The 23716-nt window shown below is 46.7% G+C and overlaps 1 protein-coding gene across 6 annotated transcripts in view; it reads left to right on the plus strand.

Annotated features, from left to right (window-relative positions):
• NMNAT2 (nicotinamide nucleotide adenylyltransferase 2) overlaps window positions 1-23716 on the plus strand; it is a 194898-nt gene that overhangs the window by 139775 nt on the left and 31407 nt on the right. For all 6 annotated transcript variants that reach the window (XM_077901989.1, XM_077901990.1, XM_077901987.1 and 3 more), the window contains 3 exons: window positions 16950-17038; window positions 17819-17886; window positions 20797-20875. In XM_077901989.1, coding sequence (XP_077758115.1) covers window positions 16950-17038; window positions 17819-17886; window positions 20797-20875 — 236 coding nt within the window. The remainder of the gene's footprint in view (window positions 1-16949; window positions 17039-17818; window positions 17887-20796; window positions 20876-23716) is intronic.

The raw sequence follows: 23716 nt of genomic DNA on the forward strand, positions 1-23716 counted from the left end.
GGGTCCCAAGCTCAGGAGCTTCTGTCCCCATGGAGTCCAGATGTGTCATCCTCTGCAGGTGGTGTTGGCCAACCTGGAAGCTCTCTGAAGCCCCTACTGTTGGGATTTTATGGAGGCTTTTTCACATAGGCACGATCAAATATTAGCTCTATTTCCAGCCCCTTCTTCTCTCTCTGAGGATCGATAGGTGGGAATAGGGGGAAAAAGGCTTCTAATCATGGTTCAGTCTTTCTGAGGACCAGCTCCCATCCAGGAGCACCAAGAGTCATCTCATTTAGAACAAAAGACCCTGCTATCACCTGGGAAATTCCAAAGGATGTAGGAGCTGTGTGCCAGGAATGGGGCTCAAAAACCAAACATTAGGGCAGCCCCGGTGGCGCAGTGGTTTAGCCCCGCCTGAAGCCCAGGGTGTGATCCTGGAGACCCCGGATCGAGTCCCACATCGGGCTCCCTGCATAGAGCCTGCTTCTCCCTCTGCCTGTGTCTCTGCCTCTCTCTCTCTGTCTCTATGAGTAAATAAATAAAATCTTTAAAAAATAAAATAAAATAAAATAAAATAAAATAAAATAAAATAACCAAATATTAGAACAGTAGATGCACCCGGTACTCTTAACACTTAGGAATCTTTTTTTTTTTTTGTAATAATAAATTTATTTTTTATTGGTGTTCAATTTGCCAACATACAGAATAACATCCAGTGCTCATCCCGTCAAGTGCCCCCCTCAGTGCCCGCCACCCAGTCACCCCCACCCAACACTTAGAAATCTACAAGGGGGATCCCTGGGTGGCGCAGCGGTTTGGCGCCTGCCTTTGGCCCAGGGCGCGATCCTGGAGATCCGGGATCGAATCCCACGTCAGGCTCCCGGTGCATGGAGCCTGCTTCTCCCTCTGCCTGTGTCTCTGCCTCTCTCTCTCTCTCTCTCTGTGTGACTATCATAAATTAAAAAAAAAAAAAAAAATTAGAAATCTACAAGGGTTTTAGGAGCTCTGTGCCAAGAACCAGGGGCAGAAACCAATATGCATATATTTTCTATTATCTCATAAAACTTTCCTTCCCAAAGGAATTGTTAGACTTTGCCGAGCGAGACAAGTACAGCCAATGTTTCCTGGGTGCTGGCGTTATGCCGCGCTTCACACCTGTTACTTCACGACCCTGTGAACTGGATCATATTGTCTCTAAAGATGTGTTGGCAGCCAGCGCAGTGGGGTAACCAACCCAAGGTCACCCAGCTAGTCATGCCTGGAGCAGGATTTGACCTAGAGTATCTAAACATATGCTCTGTTACCCACTAGGTGGGCTCTGTGTCTTAATTTAAGGAATTTCAAAGGCTTAATTTTGGTTGTAGGCTATCGTACATTACTTATATGTTTCCTCAAAGAGAAAATTGTAAAATACCAATGAAATTACTTTAAAATCGTGTCCTTTCTGTGACCCTGAAAGAGTCCAATGCATGGTACATTTTCTGTGAGCCAATTTCCTCTCCCCACTTCTGCAGGAGTTGATACTTGTTCTTTGGTTCAGCTCATGCAGAATGAGACAGAGTGGTCATGGGTTTTCTGGGCACATGGATTCAAGCGATGGGTATGGTGACCACTGTCTTCGCTTCCTATGGTTGCTACAGTCAATTACCACAAGCCTGTTGGTTCAGAGCATGCACATTTATTATCTTATCCTTCTGAAAGCCCTAAAACTCTTATCTCATACTTCTTCCTGGAAGCTCTAGAGGAGGAGCTTCCTTTCCTCTCCCGGCTTCCAGAGGACAGGTACCTTCCTTGTCTTGCAGTCCCTTCCTCCAATCTTCAAACCTCTTACTGCTGCTTCCATTGTCACATCTTTTCTGAGTCTGACCCTCCTGCATTCTCTCTGATTACGTTGGACCCACCTGGAGAATCTAAGATCATCTCCTCATCTTGAGATAAGATCTTTAATTTAAGTCCCACCTGCAAAATCCCTCTTGCCACGTTCAGGTGACTCATTTACAGGTTCCAGGGATTAGGACAGGGACTTCTTCAGAGGGCTGTCATTGAGCACACCACACCCATCATCTCAGTTTGCTGGGGACAAAACCCCTGCCAGGTCATGGAAGCTTCGGTGTTGAAAGTAGGAACATTCCAGGCAAGCCTGGAGAGTTAGTTGCCCATAACCAGGGTTTATGTGTATGTGAGGGGGCTTGATCCAGGAAGCTATTTCTATCAATTCTTGGGAAAGTAGAGAAAGATGAGCACAAGTAAGAAAGCTGTAAGGGAAACAGTATTTTCCCAATAGTGTTCTCAGGGGGAAAGCAACCTTTAATATTTCAGCAGCCCCGTTCAGTGGTCCCTTCACTAGACCCTCGACAGGACCACATCCTTACAAAAGGGAGCCTTCTCTGCCTCATTGTTCTCCACTTGTTTTACTAGATAAAAGCAAAGCTATTTTCTGGGTAAATTCTACTTCAGAGCCTGAATTATCCCCAAATAAGAAGCCTGTATGGTGAACCAATATTCAAAAAGGTTAATGGTTCATAAAGTGTGAAATAGCAGACGTGTAGTTAAAAATAGAGCCTGAATCCATGCAAATGGCAGAGACTTGTCGCTAATGTGAAGCCACGGTGGGTTGGTTTTTTTTTTTTTTTCATCATGTGTGCTCTTCTGTCTTTATACCTTTCCCCACACTTTCCCCTCTCTCCCCCATCCCCACCTACCTACCCACCCACCCAGTTATATTTAGTATCACAGACTGTGGGGTTTTTAAATAATTCTCCCATGTGTTTATGAGTCTCACTGAAGGAGAAACCAGTTCATGCCGTATTTTTACATATATATTTAGCTTTCTATTTCTGGAGAAATAAATAGGAAAAAAAATCGTTTTCAATAATGAGTGAACTCCAAGAAGCGTGGTTTGGAAAGAGTGAGGGATGGGGATCTGGGGAGCTTTTCCAGTGGAAAGGATTCAAATGGAGTGGCCAGACTTCTGAGGTGGCAAGTAGCAGCTGGGACACATGAGAGGTTCATCCCAGTACAGTCTGTCAGAAGTGACAGCTGTGGAACGGAGGGTCATAAATCATCTCCTAGCTGGGAAGACAAAGGGACACACATTCTCCCAAGCTAGAGGTAGTGGAGCAAATAGGATGAGGAGTAATGAGGGAGGAATTTTGCCACTCTGTTACCCCCTCCCAGCCAGGTCAGGGTTGCAAGTGGAGGTGGCTGCAAAAGCCAGACAAATGGATGAAAATCCAGGAACTAGAGGAAATCCAGGCATGAAAGGCATTCTGGGAAGCATTTGCAACCTTCTCTGGTGAATTAAGAGAGCCTGAGGTGTGTGCACTGGGGATGGGGACAGATGGTACAAGTGGACAGATGGACAAGAGAACCAGACGCTCTGTGTCCAGGGAGGCTTCTTGGCATTTGCAGGGCTGCTCTGCACACGAGTCTGTTCGGGGGCCTCAGTCTGAATCCCACATGCATCCATACCCAGCCTGCATCTTCTCCTGGTCAGCCACTGGCCACAGAGCCTGGGTGGAAGGACACACCAGATCTGGGCATCCTATAATCACTTCGGGAAATGTAGCCTTCCTGAGTCAGAGAGACAGGAGTAAGCAGGTGAAGAAAAGAGCTGTGCTCTCATAATCCCAAGAAGCTTCATATTTCACTGCTTCTCTTATTGTTAAGAGTACTGGGTGTGAAGGAGAGGAGAGGCTATTTCATTGGCAAATGTACGTCCTGTCCACCCGTGATGGCGAGCATTTGTAGGTGGTGGGCTGGGGCCAGGGTTGGCTAGCTCCAGGAAGAGTTAAGCCAGTTGCTCCTCCTGGAGACTAAGTCCATAACCAATCTTCCCTTATAATGGGGGCCCCACAGCCCACTCGGCTGGTGGTGACCCAGGGATGGCCCGGCACTACCATGGTCTCACTCGTGGATCAATGTTGGGGACCATACTCCTTTTCATACTTACTTGAGATTCAAGTAGGAAGCTCACTTGAGCACCGTCTTCTAGCTTAGGCCGGACATCTCAGAGAGGACCTGGTAGGACTGTCTGTTTCACCCACCCAGGGGAACATGATCACCCAGCTCCCTGCTTCCCAAACACATTGGGACTGGAGGGTCTGGGAGTAGGAGGAGATCCAGGAAGGTGCTCTAGGTCATGTGGGGTGGGGGAGACACCCTTAGTGACAAGGCATGGAAATGGTATCATTGCTTTTCAAGCAGAGAAAGCCAAGCCTTAGAGCCTTCGATGGAACCCGGTGGCTCTATTCCTTGCTCACATCCCCTGGAATGAGTTTCTTCCTTCTATTTTTTATTTTGTTTTTTGTTTGTTTGTTTGAGATTTTATTTATTTATTTGAGAGAGAGAAAGAAAGCTAGTGAGAGAGAGCATGAGCAGGGAGGAGAGGGAAAAGCAGACTCCCCGCTGAGCCAGGAGCTCTAGGATGTGAGGCTTCATCCCAGGACTCTGGAATCTTGACCTGAGCTGAAGGCAGACGTTTAACTGACTCAGCCAACCAGGTGCCACATCTTCCTTCTGTTTTAAAATGTGGGTTTTACTGTTATTTGGGTGGGGCAAAGCCAAAAGATCAGGAGACGATCATCACTGTAAAGATAGTGATACTCATAGATCCCAAGAGGAGAGGACTTGTCATGCTGCAGAGGGACCACATGGGGAAGCACCAGTCAGGAGGGACGGAGTCCTGGAAACAGGGGCCAGAGTCTGTATTGTGGTTACTGCAGGGAGGAAGCAGAGGAAGCAGGGAGGAAGGGTAATCCTCCAGCTGATTGATTAATTTCGGTGGCTCTGTGACATAGAAGCTGTCCTTAGTTGTCTGGTACCTCGCCCTGGGGTGATGAGGGCAGGTGGCTAGTGGCCCTGAGCTTGAGAGCCCTGCAGAAGGGATAGTTGGGCAGCTAGGCTCTGGATTGGTTTAGTTTGCATTTGAAAAGAGTGCTCTAGGGTGCGTTGTTTACTATCTCTAGGAACTGGCCAATCCTGGGAAGGATGGCCCCTCCAGGACCAGCAAGGCCCCAGATGTCAAAGCCTCAGAAAACAGAAAAATAGAGAGACACAGTTAATACACCTTCCTCTTCTCACCTATCAGGACCCAGCTCAAGTCTCATCTGTTCTGGGAAAGCTTCCCAGGCCACCCTATCCTCCCGGGATCATTCCCTTCCCTGAAGTCCTATAGCACTTCATGTTGCTGCTGTTTAGCTTTGCATCCATTATCCAACCAGCATGTGCCATGTCCCTGTATCAAAAACCCAGGATCCTTGGAAGTGGGGACTGTGTCTTTGACTTCTCTATGTTCCCCTAACAGCACCTGGCGCAGAGCCTTGGACGTAATAAATGCTCACTAAATTTTTGTTACGGAATGCCCAAGGTTCAGTGTGGTAGGCCCCAGGGATGGTTCCTTTAAAAGAAAACCATTGATTCAACCCCTGGGCAGAAATAACCCTGTCTTGGTTTCTTCCTTCATTATCCAAGAAACATTCTAAAATGTAAATGTATAAACATTCTACAATTCAAAATGTTTACAAATCCAGATCACCTTTGTGATTCACAAACAAGGAAAAGTCCGGCAGCTCCAGCTGTGAATACAACTCAAAATTTCTAATTGCAGCTGAAAAGGAAAAATTGAGTTAGTATCGATGCCCTGACCACAGTGTTTCCTCCATTAACTCTCTGGAAGAGGAGAGTAGATTACACACATCAGTTGGTTTCACTGAGTAGCCAGGAGGCAGACGAGACATGTCTGTCTCATAAATCATTATTAATGGACAAATCATCTGTGTTGTGTCCGTCCTGGGCTGGTGGGTCTAGCACAGGCTGTTAGGAGGGGAGATGTACCTGGTTCAAGGGGGACCTAAAATGAGTTGTGAGACACAGTGGATTCTCAGGGTGCTGAGGGCAGGACACAGTGATGCCTCTGGTGGCCTTGGGCTCGTCCTCTGTGGGTATAGAAGCAAGGAAGGTAGAGCAAATGGAGGATAGTTCGGACCTGAGTGTAAAATGTTAGAGGGATTTGGCTGTGTTCCTGGGGCAGAGCTGAGGCACAAAAATAGACCACATCTTGGGAAGCCTGGCATGAAATTAAATTCCAGGGCCCTAGCTATCGCTTTGCCAGTGGACTACCTGCCAATGTCCAGAAATGCCCTTATCATGCAAAGTGGAGTTGGTGGTGCAGTTGTAGAGGGAAAAAAGCTGGTTTTGTGGGTGCCCTAATGTTGCAGGTGCTGCCCAACCTGTCCTTAGTCCCTTACTATTCAAAATATAGTCTATAGATCAGTAGCATTGGTGTCATTGGGGAGTTTGTTAGAAATGCTGACTCTCAGGCAGGGCTGGGAGGAGTGTGAGGTCAAAGGGCTAGCTTCCCTCCAGTGCAAAATGTAAGGGAGCACCCAAAAACCCAGTAATGGAGACAAATAACATTTTTAGAAAGGCAAAATTAATGCAAAAAAATTATGATGAATAAAATAAAATAATTTTAAATGAAGACAGGATCTGACCCTCACACTTGAACGAATGATCCCGCCCTTCTCACTTCACCCTAATTCTGGTCCTGATCTCAGGCCCCACCCAGACCATTGGAATCAGAACCTGCATTCTAACAAGATCCCCAGAGGACTCCCATGCACATCAAAGTTTGAGAAAAACTGCTTTGGATAGTACCTCCCAAGCCATAACCCCAAAGCTTGGAATCCAGACAGCAACAAAAATGGAAAAGGATGAGTCGAGATTCCAGAAGTTCCAGAAGCATCCAGCCCCACGAGTTTGCTGGTCATTTGCCTGGATTTGCACCCTGCCACCTTACAACTGTACAGTGTTCTGTAGTTGACTGTAAACTTTAAAAAAAAATTTTGTTTTGAAATAATCATAGATTCATAGGAAGTTGCCAAGATAGTACAGAGTGTTCCCATGGGCCCTTGACCCAGTTTCCCCTACTGATTACATTTCATGTATCTATAGTACAATATGGAAGTGAGGAGACTGACATTGGTATGAAGTGTGTGTATAGTTATATGTCATTTTATCACATGTGTAGATTCATGTAACCAACTCAATTAAGATACAGAACTAACCTATCACCACAAGGATCTCCCTTCTGTGCCCCTGCCCCAATCCCTAACACTTGGCCATCACTAATCCGGATGATTGCTGCGAAGGTTCTGTGAATGAAATCATACAATAGTCAACCTTTTGTAACTGGTTATCACATAGCATGATGATCTGGAGACCCATCCTAACTGTTACATGACTTGTTAGCTTGTTCCTTTTTGTTGCTAAGTAGTATTCCATGGTATGGATGTACCACTGTCTAACAATTTACCTATTGGAAGACATTCTATTTGTTTGTTTGTTTGTTTGTTTGTTTGTTTATTTAAAGGTTTTTATTTATTTATGAGAGAGAGAGCAGAGTGAGGGGGAGGGGCAGAGGGAGAGGGAGAGGCAGGCTCCCCTGCCATGCAGAGAGCCAGATGTGGGGCTGGATCCCAGGACCCTGAGAGCATGACCTGAGCCAAAAGCATATGTTTAACCAACTGACCCACCCAGGCGCCCCAGGATGTTTTATGTATTTACTGTATTTGGTTATTACAAATAAAGATGATATGAATAATCATGTACAGGTTTTTACATAGACATGTTTTTATTTCTCTTGGAAATATACCCAGAGGTACCATTGCTGGGTTACATGATAAACGTATGTTTAGTTTTTAAAGAAACTGACAAACTATTTTTTCCAAGTAGCTTGCCATTTTACATTTCCACCTGCAGTGTGGGACAAATCCAGTTTCTCCATACCCTTGTCAGCATTTGGAATTGCCATTATTTCTTCTTTTAGCCATTCTGATTGGTAAATTTTTTTTTTTAGATTTTTTTAAAAATTCATTCATGAGAGACAGAGAGAGAGACAGAGAGAGAGAGAGAGAGGCAGAGACATAGGCAGAGAGAGCAGCAGGCTCCATGCAGGGAGCCTGATGCAGGACTCAATTCTGGGACTTTACGCTCACACCCTGGGTGGAAGGCAGGCGCTAAACTGCAGAGCCACCTAGGAGTTCCCTGGTTGGTAAATTAGTGATATTTTCTCATGGTCTTAATTTATATTACTGTGATGCTTAGTGCTATTGAACATCATTTCATAAGCTTATTTGCCATCTGTGTGTCCTCTTTGGACACATGTCCCTTCCTGTCTTTTGCCCATTTTCCAATTGGATGGTTAGGGTGTTTTGTGCAGCTTTTTTTTTTTTTTTTACACTATTGAGCTTTGAGGGTCCTTTTTATATTCTAGATACAAGGCCTCAGATATGTAGATTGTAGGTATTTTTGCCCCATCTATAGCTTGTTTTTTCATCCTCTTAACAGGGTCTTTCACAGAGAAAAAGTTCTAAATTTTATGAAAGTCCAGTTTATTGGGTTTTTTCTTTTGTGTATTGTGTTTTTAGTGTCCCGTCTGAGTCTTCACCAAGCCCTGTGCCCAAAGATTTTCTGCCATGTTTTCATCGAAAAGTTCATATTTTCATAATTTAAATCAATGATCCATTTTGAATTAACCTTTCTATAGGGTAAGAGATTTAGGTTGACCTAGGCTTTATTTATTGTTGTTTATTTTTGTCTATGGCTGTCTAGTTGCTCCAGCACCATTTGTTGAAAAGATTATCCTTCTTTTACTGAATTTTTGTGCCTTTGTCAAAATGCAATTGGCCATAAGTATGTAGGGCTATTTCTAGACTCTATTCTGTTTCATTGATTTATATGTCTGCCTCTCTGCCAATACCTCACAGTCTTGATTACTGCAAATATATAAAAAGGCTTGAAATTTGGATGGATTGATTTCCCCACTTTGTCTTTTTTTTCCACTTCCTTATTTTTTTAAAAAAAATTTAACTATTCTTTTTTCCTCTATGATTCCATATAAATTTTAGAATTATTTTATCTGTATTGGCATGCAAAAAATCTTGCTGGAATTTTGATAGAAAGTGCATTAAATTTGCATATTGGTTTGGAGATCATTGATATCTTACTATATTTTGTCTTCTAATTCATACACATGATGTGTTCCTAAATTAAGTTACATCTTCTTTGATTTCTTTTTATCAACATGTTGTAGTTTTTAGCATACAAATTCTGTATATGTTTTATTATATCTATACCTAAGTATTTCATTTTTTAAGTGGTTTTAAGTGTCTTGTATTTTTCATTTCAGTTGCCATATGTTTGTTACTAGCACATAAAAATACAATTAATTTCTTATGTTGATCTTGTATCTTTTGATCTTACTGAACTCACTTTTAAAAAAAAAAGGTTTATTTCTTTATTTGAGAGAGAGAGTGTGAGGGGAGGAGTAGAGGGGAGAATCTTCTAGCAGACTCCCCACTGAGCTCAGGGCCCCACATGGGACTTGATCTCACCATCCATGAGATCATGACCTGAGTTGAAACCAAGACTGAGCCATTCATGTGCCCCCTGAACTCACTTATTAATTCTCGGGGTTCTCTTACAGATTTCTTGGGATTTCTAAGTAGACTTTTATGACTTACGCAAACAGAGACAGTTTATTTTTTAATTTTTTCTTGTTTCTGTGCTTTTTCTTTTTCTTGCCTTATGAGCTAGCTAAAACTTCAAGTACTATGTTGAACAGAAGTGGTTCCTGATCTTAGAGAGAAAGCAATCTGTCTTTTGCCATTAAGTATGATATTTGCTATAGGTTTTTAAAAATGTTCTTTATGTTGAGGAAGTTCCTGTCTATTCTTGGTTTTTGGAGTTTTTATCATGAATCAATGTTGAATTTTGTCAACTGGTTTCTCTGATCAGTTGATATATCATGTGAATTTTCTTCTTTAGATTGTTAATACAGGGGATCACAATAAATGATTTTTCAGATATTGAAACAATCTTCGATCCTTGGAATGCATGCCAATTGGCCATGGTGTATTATTCTTCCTATGTATAGCTGGATTCTATTTGCTAATGGTTTCTGCATGTTTTGTACTCTCTTTGCCTGGTTTTGGTATCAGGGTAATACTGGCTTCATGAAATAAATTGGAAAATGTTCCCTTTTTTTCTATTTTCTGCAAGAAACCCTAGAATTGTTTCATTTTTAAGATTTCAGCTTTATTGAGGTATTTAAAGTGTACATCACGGTGATTTGATAGACATAAACATTGTGAAAGGACTCTATCCATCTAGTTCATTAACACATCTGTCACTTCACATATTTACTTTGTGTGTGTGTGAGAGAGAACATTTTAGTTCTACGCTTTTAGCAGATTTCAATTATACAATACAATGCTATTGCAATATTGTGATTTTTTTATAAATCATGTTTTTTTATAAAACATGTATCTGGTCTTTATCCACAGTTCCTGGCCCACAGCTCCTAAAACCTTTGAAATTCTCTGAGCAGGAAGAGCAAGAAGAGCATCTTTTGTTATACTATTTTGTCTCTTTTTCTCAGTTCCTGATAGTGTTTCAGAGCCATAAATGTGAAATGGGTGTCTTGTTATTCATAACAAACTCCTCTCTACCACAATGAGGTTTATGTTAATGAGTGATTTTTGGAAACCACCTAAGGATGGAAGCTGGTGACCAGGGGAACCGACTATAAATAGAGGGTTGGAATTTTTGGTCTCACCCCCTGATTTCTGGGGAGGTGAGAGGGCTGGAGGTTGAATCAATCACTAATGGCCAGTGAGTTAATCAATTATGTCCATATAATGAAACCTCCATAAAAACCCCAAAAGGAGGGCATTTGGAGAGCTTCTGGTTTGGGGAAACAGAATGCTTCCACATACCTTCATGTTAGATACCATATACCATGAGGCCCCAAACTCCACAAAGGCAGAGGCTCCTTTGTTGGGGACCCTGCCCTATGTATCTCTTCATTTGGCTGTTGGTTTATGTTTTTTAATATCCTTTGTAATAAATTGGTAATCTAGTGAGTAAATGAGCTTCCTGAGATCTGTGAACTACTGTAGCAAATTAATCAAACCCCAGGAGGTGGCCATGGGAACACCTGACTTACAGCCAGTTGATCAGAAGTATAGGTGACAACTTGGCCTTGCAATTTGGCATCTAAAGGGGAGGAGACTGTCTCGAAGGACTAAATCCTTAACCTGTGGGAATTGATACTATCTCTAGGTAGATAGGGTCAGAATTCAGTTGATTGTATGATCCCTGCTAGTGTCTGAGAATTACTTCGTGGTGTGGGTAATATACACACACAGACACACACACATTGGAATTGGGGGTTAGAATCATTTTAGTTATCAACTACAATAACCATGTTTTACATTAGCTCCATCTGTACCTTTGGTTTTAATTCTTCTCTATTTTTTAAAAGATTTTATTTATTTATTTGACAGAGAGAGAGAGCAGAAGAAATGGGGAGCAGCAGAGGGAAAGGGAGAACAGACTCCCCATTGAACAGGGAGCCTGATACAGGGCTTGATCCCAGGACCCTGGGATCATAACCTAAGCTGAAGGTAGATGATTAACTGACTAAGCCACCCAGGAGCCCCTTAATTCTTCTTTAAATGTTTAGTGGAATTCCCCAGTGTAACCGTGTGGGTGTTATGAACTTTTTCACTCAATTCTCAGAGCAAACTTGTAAAGAAAGCATTTTACAGATATGGAAAGTTAAAGCTCAGAGAAATGAAGTGACTCACCCAAGATCTAGATGTCTTCAGTGTTGCTTCCACAAAACCACACTTTCTGCATTAGACGTCTTAGGCAGACTTCTTTTCCCAAAGAGATTTGGGAAACAAGGAAGAGAATAATCATACCTGTTCCTGGCCACTTTTCTTTAGCTGGATGACAGTTCTCTCTTGCTTGACATTATATTCAAGTTAGAAGATAATCAGGCAACTAGTGGATCGCTGAGTATAAAACCTAGTACTATTAGTATAATCACAAAGGTGCAGTCTAAAAAGATTAATGACACATGCATTGACACATTCAACTGCAAAACCCCAGAAGCAAAGCAAAGCAAAATGTCTGAAGAGAGAAGGAAATCCTACTTTTTGTGAACCCTGGACATTCTCTGGGAAGTTTTGATGGGTCATCTCTCTCCTCCATCCCTTATTACCTGACCCCAAATTTCCTACCAGACATGATTACCTAAGATAGGACTTTGACTACCTTCACTATCCCTTCTATGATTTTTTTTTCCAGCTCAGAGCATGCCACTGCCCTGTTTAACAGCCTTTAATGATTCTCTATTGTCTATACTTCTCAACTTTATCATTGTTGTCTATGTATGTCTAGGGTTCTCAAACTTCAGAGAAGAGAGGAATCACTGGGGGCCACTAATTGAAAATGTAGACTCATAAATCTCAACCCCAGAGATTTTGATTCAGTCACTCTGGACTGAGACCTAGATGTCTGCATTGTGATAACCTTCCGGTGATTTCAGTGCAAGTGGCCCACGGAATACATGTTGACCAAACAACAGTCTCTGGCATAAAGCTTATAGTCCTTGGCCTGGCTTTCAGGCCCTCTGAAGTTTGACTCCAACTTGCTTAGTCAATAGTGCTAAGTAGCCTTTCCTCACCCTCACCCCCACCGGGTCTGCAGACCTCCAGTCCAACCTAGTGGGTAAGACTGGCAAACACATTTTGGCAAGGCAAAATTAATCTCTCCTGTCCCTTTTCTCCCTGCCTTTAGTATCTCAGTATTAGCACAGAGTTGTTCAAACTATAGGCTGCCACACAATAATAGGTTCTGACCAGCTTTTTATTTAAATTTATGATTCCTGGAATAGAATACATGGAAAATATCTGTGCATTTCCATAGTTAAGGGTATTGCAACATATTTGTTTCAGTTAATTATACATATACAGAGGTATGTATTATGTCAAGGTATAAAATATATTTATTACTGTGGGTTGTACTACAACACTGAAAGCCACAGCTATAAGGAACTCACCCAATTTGCCTCTCATTAGATCTGTCAGTATAGCCTTCTGTTTCTCCATTATTGTGAACCTTTGGTGAATAATAAATAAAGCTATCTTTACCCTCTTATTCCTCTGGCATCCATCATGGTGTTTTGTGCTCAACAACTGAAGTGATTTGTTTGTATCATCACAATCATGACTCTTCTGGGTTTAACTACTTCAGATCAAGTATCCTCTTTTAGGGTACAGAGTTGGGGCTGTTCCTTTCAGAAATTGCCTCTTTGTGGGGCACGTGGGTGGCTTGGTTAAGCATCTGCCTTAGACTCGGGTCACAATCTTAGGGTCCTGGGATCAAGCCCTGTGTTGGGCTCCCTACTCAGTGGGGAGTCTGCTGTCTCTCTCCCTCTGCCCCGTACCCCACTCATGCTCCCTCTCTCTTTCAAATAAATAAATAAAACCTGGGATCCCTGGGTGGCGCAGCGGTTTGGCGCCTGCCTTTGGCCCAGGGCGCGATCCTGGAGACTCGGGATCGAATCCCGCGTCGGGCTCCTGGTGCATGGAGCCTGCTTCTCTCTCTGCCTCTCCCTCTCTCTCTCTCTCTCTCTGTGTGTGTGTGTGATGACTATCATAAATAAATAAAATTAAAAAAAATAAAAATAAAAACAAATAAATAAAACCTAAAAAAAAAAAAAAAAAAAAAAGAAAAGAAATAGCCTCTGTGAGACAGAGAACCTTAGAGTATTGCCAGGAGAAGTGGCCCCTCACCTTGGCCAGAAGCAAAGGGTAACATTTTCTAAGGCGATGAGGTTCTTTGGGGCAATGTATTTCCTCTGGAAATTCTGGAGTGTCATCTAAGGATTGGAGTGAGTGGCTAACTGGCCCGAGGTGGCTCAGTGAAAGGACACTCTAGAAGAACAAGAGTGGGGAAAGTAGCCACATGAGCCTTCTAGGTGAGCATTTGTTAAGCACCCATTGCTCAATAAATGAGTTACTATGCAGGTGCTTAAGAACGCAGAAGTGAGGGATGCCTGGGTGGCTCAGTGGTTGAGCATCTGCCTTTGGCTCAGGTTGTGAACCCGGGGTCCTGGGATCCAGCCCTACATCGAGCTCCCCACACTGCTTCTTCCTCTGCCTATGTCTCTGCCTCTCTCTGTGTGTCTCTCATGAATAAATAAATAAAATCTTAAACACAAAAAAAGAACACAGAAGTGTTCAGCATGTGTGACAGACTGAACCACATTGGGATCACAGGTCCATTTTCTTGAGGACAACAGTGTTTCAGATGGCAATGTGTCTGGTCAAGGTTGCTTGAATGCAAATCATTTTATACCGAGCTTGCTTCTCCGTATGTTAAGTGCACATCTCCTTTAGCTGTGAGTTGGGGACCTCCTGCCTGCAGCAAAGTCTCTGGCTTTGAAGGACTCAGTGCAGGAGTGAAGGCATAAACTTTCAGAAACGATTTCCTGGCCAAGTCCCTTGAACTGGATGCACAGGGAGCTAGCAGAGCAGTCCAGCAGGGCGATGCCGGGCAGAAGTAGAGGTGAGGTAGAGCAGAGCTTCTGATGAAAAGCTTGGGTGAGTGGAGAGTAAGGAGGGGCCACTTTTTAGAGGACGTGGGAGGAAGGGAGCTCTGACTTATTGCAGCCTAGACTCGGTGACAGCTAAGGGCCAGATGTAAATGATCTCAGTGAAGACTGCAGTATGAAGGCCAAGAGAAGAGAGGGGAGGCATGGAATTTACCCAAATATCCAAAGGGTTTTGTTGTAAGGTCTTCAATTTGTCCGTGGCCTCAAAATGAGACTTCTTGAGAATGAGCAAAGTAATATCACTCTTTTAAAAAGCAGAGGTCACATACCTTATCGGAACGGCTAAAATCCAAAAAAACCTGACAGTTCCCCATGCTAGCGAGGATGTGAAGCAACAGGAACACTCATTCATTGCTTGTGGGGATGCAAAATGGAACGATCACGTTGGAAGCCAATTTGGCAGTTTCTTAAAAAATCAAACGTACTCTCACCATACGATCCAAGCCACTACACTCCTAGATGTTTACACAGTCAAGTTGAAAGCTGTGTCCACGCAAAAACCTGCACGTGAATATTATATCAGTTTTATTCAAAACCAGTGCAAACTGGAAGTGACCAAGATATCCTTCAATGGGTGAATGGATAAACAAATGGTACAGGGGATCCCTGCGTGGCTCAGGGGTTTAGTACCTGCCTTCAGCCCAGGGCCTGATCCTACAGTCCCAGGTTCAAGTCCCTGCATGGAGCCTGCTTCTCCCTCTGCCTGTGTCTCTGCCTCTCTCTCTCTCTCTCTCTGTGTCTCTCATGAATAAATAAATAAAACCTTTTAAAAAATGGTACAGATGGATAAAGAAATGGTGATCCATCCAGACAATGGAATATTATTCAGCAATTTAAAAAATGAGTTATCAAGCCACAAAACTACATGGAGGAACCCTAAGTGCATACTGTTAAATGAAAGAAGCCAGTCTGAAGAGGCTACATAGTGTACAATTCCGACTTACTTGGTGTTTTGGAAAAGACAAAACTAGAGAAATCATAAAAAGATCTGTGGTTACCAGGGGCTGTGGCAGGGGGAGGGAGAGGGATGTATAGGTGGAGCGTAGTGGGTTTTGAGTGTAGGGAAACTATTCTCAATGCAACTGCAACAGTGAATACATGTTATTAATGCAATTGCCAAAACTCATAGATGGAGGGCACCTGGGTGACTCAGTGGTTGAGCAACTATCTGCCTTTGGCTCAAGTCATGATCCTGGGATCTTGGGATCGAGTCCCACATCAGGCTCCCTGCTTGGACCCTGCTTCTCCCTCTTCCTATGTTGCTTCCTCTCTATGTGTCTCATGAATAAATAAATAAATAAAAGCTTGAAAAACAACAACAACAAACCCATAGATGGTACAACATGGTGTCTCTTCAAGGGAACTATGGCCTATAGGTAATTAATTATAATGTGTCAGTATGGACTCATCAAGTGTAACAAATGAACCACACTAATGCAAGATATTAATAATAATAGGGAGAACGGTGTGGGGGTGGAGATAGGAAGGTGGGGGCTGAGTATTTAGAACTCTGTGTACTATCTGCTCAATTGTTCTTTACATCCAAAACAGCGCTAAAAAATAGTGTGTTAATTATTGTTTAAAAGAAATTAAGAGATTTCACATTGGCAGAAAAAAAAAAGAGGCAAATGGGATGAGACTTATTTTTAAATTTTAAGAGAGGCAGCAAGGAGATCCTGGAAACTTGCCTGTAAACGGCACAACCAGCCTTGCTACCCAAGGGCCGCCTTCATGTACAGGATCCTTCACTTATAAAATAAGTCCACACCACATTTCCTCAGCGGTACAAGTTCAGGTCCTGTTGGGTTTGCATATGGAACCCCATTGGAAGTGAGGACCAAAATTTTCATTCCCTTCCTAATTTTCTGAATTTTCTCATGGAAGTAAAATCGAGCTTGTCTCTGGTAAATTTTTAAAAGCAGCATCAGAAATTCCTTCCAAAGGAAAAAAGGCTTTTCTGTGACTGAACTTTTCTCAATCAGCTATAATGATGGGTTTCCTGTTAATTCTCCCTAATTATGTAGAAGGCCTTTTAAATTTGTTTCGGTGGTTTTTCTCTTCTGACATGAAGCAATCAGCCCACCTTTCATATTATAAGAAGGTGGCAGCTGCTTTTTCTCCTTTTCCTCTTGTTCTTCTTCCTTTTAAGTCTTTTCTCCATTTTGGAATTTCTGCAAGTGATCCAAGGTGTAAATCCCAATCTGTCCCTCAAATGGTCTTTAGTGACGTGCTTGCTCTAAATCCCCCTGAGCCACCGACTTGTCCACCAGTTGAGGGCCTTAATCCCCTTGAGTTCTAAATCCTTTTGCTTTGCGGCCCAGGATCTCATCCCATAACCTTTTGAATCACCAACATAACTGAGAAAGTTGGCCCTTTCCATGTAAATGGCAAGAAAGCCTAAAGGCAATAAGCCCTGCAGAGCAGAATGTATTGATTTCAAAGATCACCTTTGATCCACACTTTTCCTCTTTATAATGTGTGGTTTTCTTCTCTTAATTAGAAAGAGCCAGGGATTATCTGCACAAAACCGGAAGGTTTATCGTGATTGGTGGGATTGTCTCTCCTGTCCACGACTCCTATGGAAAACAGGTGGGTTCCTCCTTTGCTTCTCTGCTCCCTCCCTCCCTCCCCCCCACCTCGTGGCTCTCCCAGCCCACAGCTGCCCCCCTGCCATCTCGGCTACACCTCCTGGGAACACGCAATGCCCCATAGCAGGCGTCGTGCTCCGGCACACCTGAGCCGGTGGCGCTGGGCAGCAGCTGGCAGGAACAGTGCCCAGGCCCGTGCCCACGCCGGGGACCGCTGGAGCGCCGCCCGGTCAGCGCTCAGTAGAAGCGGGGTGGCCGCACCGCTGAGGGCCACTGGCGGCCGGTTGCGGCCTGGCCAAGTCTTTTCTGGAGTTTAGGAGGAAAAGACCTTTGCCTTTTCTGATCTGATTTAGAAGTCCCTTCCTTGCCACTCGGTCCCTGCCACATGTCCGGGAAGGTCTAGGAGCCCTCCAGCTGTCCATCCCCCCTTCCACCCCCATACCTGTCGGTGGGCACCGGGGAGGTCACGGCCAGGTGGAGCCTCGGGGCAAGGCACCGTTGCGGGGTTAGGTGTCGTCCCCGTCCCCGTGCTGGGCACGCGTTGGCGGCTTCATCCAGAGGCTCGCCTCCTGACCCTGTCGGGCGTGGCCCATCCCGTGGCCTGCGTTCTCGGCGTGTCACCGTGTCTGCGTGGCAGATGGACAGGCGGGAGGCCACACCCTCGGTCCCTGCCACCACTGGCAAATGGCCACCCCTGAATAATGGGCCGGCTTGGGATGGGGTCTCGGGAGGCCGTGGGGAGCCGAGGGAGCCCCCCAGTGACTGCTCTGTCGTTCCCCAGGGCCTTGTGTCCAGCCGGCACCGCCTCATCATGTGTCAGCTGGCCGTCCAGAATTCCGATTGGATCAGGTAGGGCTGGCCTGGCGACTGCCAGAGTGGGTGGCCTGGGACTCACTGGGGGTGAGTGGAGAAAGAGGAGTGGGGCACCTGGGTGGCTCAGCGGTTGAGCATCTGCCTTTGGCCCAAGGTGTGATCCTGGGGTCCTGGGATCAAGTCCTGCATCGGGCTCCCTGCATGGAGCCTGCTTCTCCCTCTGCCTGTGTCTCTGCCTCTGGGTTTCTCAAGAGTAAATAAATGAAATCCAAGAAAGAGAGAGAGAAAGAGAGAAAGAAAGGAAGGGAAGGGAAGGGAAGGGAAGGGAAGGGAAGGGAAGGGAAGGGAAGGGAAGGGAAGGGAAGGAAAGGAAGGGAAGGGAAGGGAAGAAAGAAAGAGGAGGAGTCCCCTTATCCATCTGGATCCCCCCGGGGTTGGGGAGGCCGGAAGAGGTGTTCGTCCCCCCTGCCCCCCCTGCCGGCAGAAATTATGCCTCCTTCCAGGTGGCCCAGCCTATCCACAGCTTTGTTTCATAACAAGCCATAGGGCCCCGCAGACTTAAGAGGGAAGCTTCAGGGTTCCTTCTGCTCTGGGACTTTGGGATCCAGGAGTATTCCTGAAGCATCACTGGATTAGGGGTGAGGCCTGGCCAGGAAATCGGAAATGCCTCTCCACTTTCCTCCTCAGTTACTTCCCATGGACTCTCACTACCTTTTCGAGAATGTTCCCTGGCCTTCCTCATTTCCCGTTCCTGAACTCGGGCTCCCTGGGGCTCCACGCTGACCGGGGGAGCGAGACGGCTCCGGCCTTTCCCTCAGACCCCGGGCACGGTCCTCACCAAGCTGCAGACGCCCGCGAGCCCGTGCAGTGTAATTAAAGCAAGCTTCCACTAATTACGCTAATTGTGCTCCCCAAAGTTCCTACAGTTATAATTTGCATGAGAAAATGGCGCTTTAAAAAAATAATGGCACACCATTTGTACTGTAATTTCCCCCCACGGAAGAATAAGCTGCACCTAGAGGTTTCCCTGAAAGGAGGGAAGTGAAGAGAAGCTGACCTCACAATGAGGGAGAAGAGATGGGGTGGGAGGGAGGGAGAGCAGGGAAGGGAAGCGACCATAATAATTAAATAGCGATCCTTGCCTGTGGTGAGCACTGATTCGTGTGAGAAACCCTTGCCCTTGAGAGGCTGCCTCATACAGGCGGCGACAGCTGCCTTTTCTCTGGTGAGAAACAGACCCAGAGAGCTCAAGGGCTTTGAGGGAGCACAGCACCTCTGTGGTGGCGTCAGGGAGAGGAACCAGGCCTTGTAACATCGTGGCTCAGGATCTCCTGGGGAGAACAGGGTCCCATGGGGAAAAATACCGGCAGGAGGTTGTTCCTGCTTGGATGTGACTAGAGAATTCTGGAAGAATTGCTTCATTCATTCAACGAATATTTACCCAGCTCTTCCCCCCTCCCCGCCCCCCTGCACTGCTCCAGGCACTTGGGGAGAATCAGAGTTCCAAGAACTGAGATCTCTGGGGAGGCCCAGGTAGCTCCAGAGGCAGGGGCTGGGGCCCTGGGGCCCTGGGCTGGGGGAGCCTGTCTGCTCTGCCGGTTTCAGGCGGGCGGGTGGTGGGCAGGGATACGGGGAGCCTGATGCACAAGCTGCCTCTCCAGGGTTTCCAGTGAGCTCTGCCACTGGGAAGCTTAGGTGTGCGTGCCCGGTGGGAGGTGGGCAGGGAATGCTCAACTGCTGAGAAAATGTTGGAGAAATATCCCAATTTAGCAGCTCATTAAGTTGGCAATTAAGCTCAAGCTCTGCATCAGCCTGGGCTAGGTCCCTGCTCATTTCACATCCTGGTGATGAAGTTTTGGAATATAGGTGAGGTTTGGTGGGGTGAGGTCCGGAGTCCGTGACCAAGAAAAATTCTTGAGATGTCTTTGGTGCAAAATGGTGGTTTTATTGAAGCCCAGGGACAGGACCCGTGGGCAGGAAGAGCTGCTGCCCCGGGCCTGTGAGGGGTGGCTGATTAAATACCTGGGAGTTGGGAGGGGTTTGAAGGAGTTTTGGAAGCAAGGTTTCCAGGACCTGGAGGGGGCTAGCTGTTGTTGGGAAAAGGTCATTTATTACCGTCTAATAAAACCTGAGTCATGAGACCCTTCAGATGTATACTGGTGGGCCCTGTGCTTGGGGGATGATTGCCAACTCGTACCTTGAGGGTTTAGAGATTAAAGTAGACTTACAGGCCCCTGGGGGTCGGGCTAAGATTGCCTTCTGCCCTTAGCAAAGTATTAACATCAAGGCAGTCGAGTCCCTAGAGGAAAGTCCCTCTGCCTGTTTCAAGGACTTGTCAGTGTGCTGCCCCGGGCTTGTGCTTTGTCCTCAGCTAGTCCTCTGTTCCCCCATCACTGGTGGACAGGAGGAGTCGACCAGTGTGTGTGGCTCTGCCTTTCAGTCTGGGGGCACACCTCCCCTATGTGCCCACAAGCCTCCTCCCCCGCCCCCCACTGTACAGGGAGGCACACAGGGGCAGATCCCCCAATTCAAATATCTGTAGCCACCACTTGAGGAAGGCCTGGCTTTTCATCCTTATCACAATCCCACAGGGCCCAGAGCAGAACTTTCATCTTGTGGGGAAGCACAAGAGCCAGACTCTGTACTAAGCACTTTATAAACCTCATGGAGCCCTTCTCATAACCCCACAAGAGAGTTACATAGTTATTTTACAGGTGGGGAAGGTGAGCACCAAAAGACCATATAACTTTCCCAAAGCTCCATACCGTCCTCGTTTTCCAGACGGGGAAACTGAGGTGTAGGGAGGTGTTTCAGGCCCACATCTGATCTGATTTGGGATCTCGGTGTGAGCAGCTTGGCTAAGTTCCCTGAGCTATGTTCTCTGGAATTACTAAAGAAAGAGTGTGAGAACAGAATCCAAGGGAAACCTCTTTCTGGTTACGTTAGGGTGGACCCCTGGGAGTGCTATCAGGACACCTGGCAAACCACCTGCAGTGTGTTGGAACACCATCGGGACCTCATGAAGGTGAGCTGGGCCATGGCGGGGCAGGGCGGGTGGCCCCCAGCAGCTGGGCAGGCTGGGGAAGGGTGCTGCTGGCCTACTGACCTGGTTCAGTTTCCTGCTTCTCAGCCAGCTGTGTGGGATAGCAGGCCTCGAGCAGCAGGAAGGAGGGCAGTCAGTGAGGAACCCAAATAGTTCCGGGGGTTGCTCCCCATCTCGCTCCCCCTGCTTCATATGACTTGGGGTGGTTTTCATCTTCTGACAGCAAACCCAGGGTGGGATTAAGGAGAGACTTCAAAAAGTGAGTAGGGAAGGAGACCTGGCCAAGGAAGGCAGAACAGAGGAGCTGTGGGACGAGGTACAAGCCACCAAGATGCTCCTGCCCCATCTGCTTAGCACCTGCCAGTCCCCTTACTCCAGCCCCGGGGGCTGTGGCCGAGGCACCTCACCCCTGCCAGTCATCGTACCTTTGTTCATGCTCTTTCCTCCTCACGTGAGTTCTAAGGCAGACAGTGTTCTGGTCCTCGTTCTATTAGTGGATGAAAGGAAGCCCAAAGAGGTGAGCCAACCTATCTGAGGACACAGCCATTGTTTGGTGAACACAGATGGGAGCCAGTGGCTTGCGCCCAGTTGTAGCGACTGAAGAGCTGGTTGCCAGATTATAACAAGTGATCAGAGTGTGCAGAAAGCACCCTTCCCAGATCAACACCAGCCCATCGATTTCCACGGTGATAGGATGAAGAGCAGTGCCTTCCATAGCAAGAAGCCTGACCGACCAAGGCAAGGTGCAATGGATTCCGCTCACCTCCGCTCACCCTGTCACGGTGCCCTCCTCAGCCCCAAACAGCAGACCAGATGGCATTGTTCTAACACGGGGAGCATCTCTACCCATCTGTGTTTTCTGTCAGTGGGTGTCTGAATCGTCCCCAGGGGGAGCGGTCAGCAACCCCGGTCACCTCACGCTCCACCAGCTGGGCAGCTGTGCTTTATTTTAATAGAGTTGGAGCTTCGGGTTTCTGACCAGCCAGGGAGTCAAGAGGAATAGGAAGAAGAAGAGGAAGAGGAAGAGGGAGAGCTCTAGCTGGGGGCTGCTTGATCGATTGGGTTGGTCCCCCTTGGAATCAGAGAAAACGCATCTCCCTTCCTGCCATTTTCAGAATCTCTCACACACATCCTGAGCCTTCTCTGGTCCCCTTGGAAGGACTCCGACATAGGGTGGCCCTGACTTGCTCCCTGGGCTGGTCTCAACAACAGCAGTGACAAAAGACATCCCATCTTACTGTCTTAGTCAGGATAGGCTAAGATATGCCGTGGTAACAAACAGCCTTCAAATCTTAGTAACTTCCCCTAAGTTTATTTCTCACACTACATGTCAGCTGGGGCTCAGCCGGGGCCTCTGCACCTTCTTATCACTCAGGAGCCTCAGACTCCATGGTGGAAAGGAGGAATCAGGGACCTCGCAGACATGCCCGAGTCCTAGCTGTACCAGCTCTGAGGCCTGACTGCTTGCTGTTTGACCGTTTGCACGCCTGGCCTTCCCGAACCCTCCCTCCGTTACTCCTGCCCAGAGGCAAGAGTCTGGGCCAAGCAGCTCAGCTGTCACATGATGGGCAGAGGCCAGTAGAGAATGTGAGTGGGTCCCAAGGGCCCCTGCCTGAGAGTGGAGGCTGGTGACTCCCCATCTGTCCTGTTCTACCATCAGGCCGGTGTTCCTGGTGTGGAAGATAGACCTGTAGGAGAGTGACACAGGCCTTCCTTGGTCGGTGACCCACAGCTGTGCTTGGAAAGGCCTCTGAGAACGTAAGAGCCTGTGGAGGGCTGACAGGGGCAGAGTGGGGCAGGCTCCCCTTCTTCGCTACCTAGAACAAGTCCAGCGGGACCAGCCATGCAAGCAGCGGGAGCAAGAAGTCCTCAGCTACCAGGACAGCTACTAAATGAGAACATGGCATTTTCTTTTCTGGAGGTGAAATAATTATAAAAAAGAAGGCAGGCTGCCTCTTCCACTCCACCAGCCACCACTGGGCAGAGAATCCCATCAAGCAGGCTAAGAAGAGCCTTTGGTAGCGGCCTCGGCTGGCTCCCAGATGTGGCTGGATGCTGCTGTGACCTCCTGCCAGCAGGAGCATTGCAGAAGTGACAGGTTACCCCACAGAACAAATGCCTGCCCTTCCCCGGGGCTCAGGAGGATTCAGCGCTGCTCTCTGCCTGTGCAGGGGAGGTGCCTTCAGGGGGTCACGGCAGCCCTGGGGCTTGGGGTTCTCTGGCAGCAGGACTCAGGAATCCAGAGAGAGTGGTGCGCGGAGGTGGGATACCGGCTTTCAGGGAAGGGACCTTGCATAAGCAACAGCCCTTGGAAAGCTAACCTGATTGCGTCCTTTGTTTCCCTGTAGCGGGCTCTCACAACCACAGCAGGGAAGGGGGGTTGCTTCTGGGTCAGCTGTGAAGAATGCAGCCTTATCAGCTCTCTGCTTTCTGCGGCACCAGAGGGAAGCAGCAGGCCAGATAACACAGCACAATGGATAATAGGCATAGAATTTCCGCTTGGGTCTGGGATGTGTATGCACACTGGCAAGCTGGCGCACGAGTGCCCAGAGGCCCCCCCCTTCCTGCCACACAAACACATCCTGCTTGGCCTGGCACCGCTCTCTGCCTTGGCCCCGTCATTGGCATCTCTGGCCTGGAGAGGCGGCAGGTGGCGATAGTGCCTGGTGTTTGTATGACCTTTCCCAAGCTTACGCAGCCCTTTTGCAGACATGACCTCATTCGAGCCCCGTGAAGCAGGCAGGGAGGGCAGGTATGCACGTTACACAGAGGGTTACAACATCGGCTGCCAGGTGCCAAATACTCTACAGGCAAATGCTTTGC

The sequence above is a fragment of the Canis aureus genome, chromosome 6, assembly GCF_053574225.1.
Source record: "Canis aureus isolate CA01 chromosome 6, VMU_Caureus_v.1.0, whole genome shotgun sequence".
Classification (NCBI taxonomy): domain Eukaryota; kingdom Metazoa; phylum Chordata; class Mammalia; order Carnivora; family Canidae; genus Canis; species Canis aureus.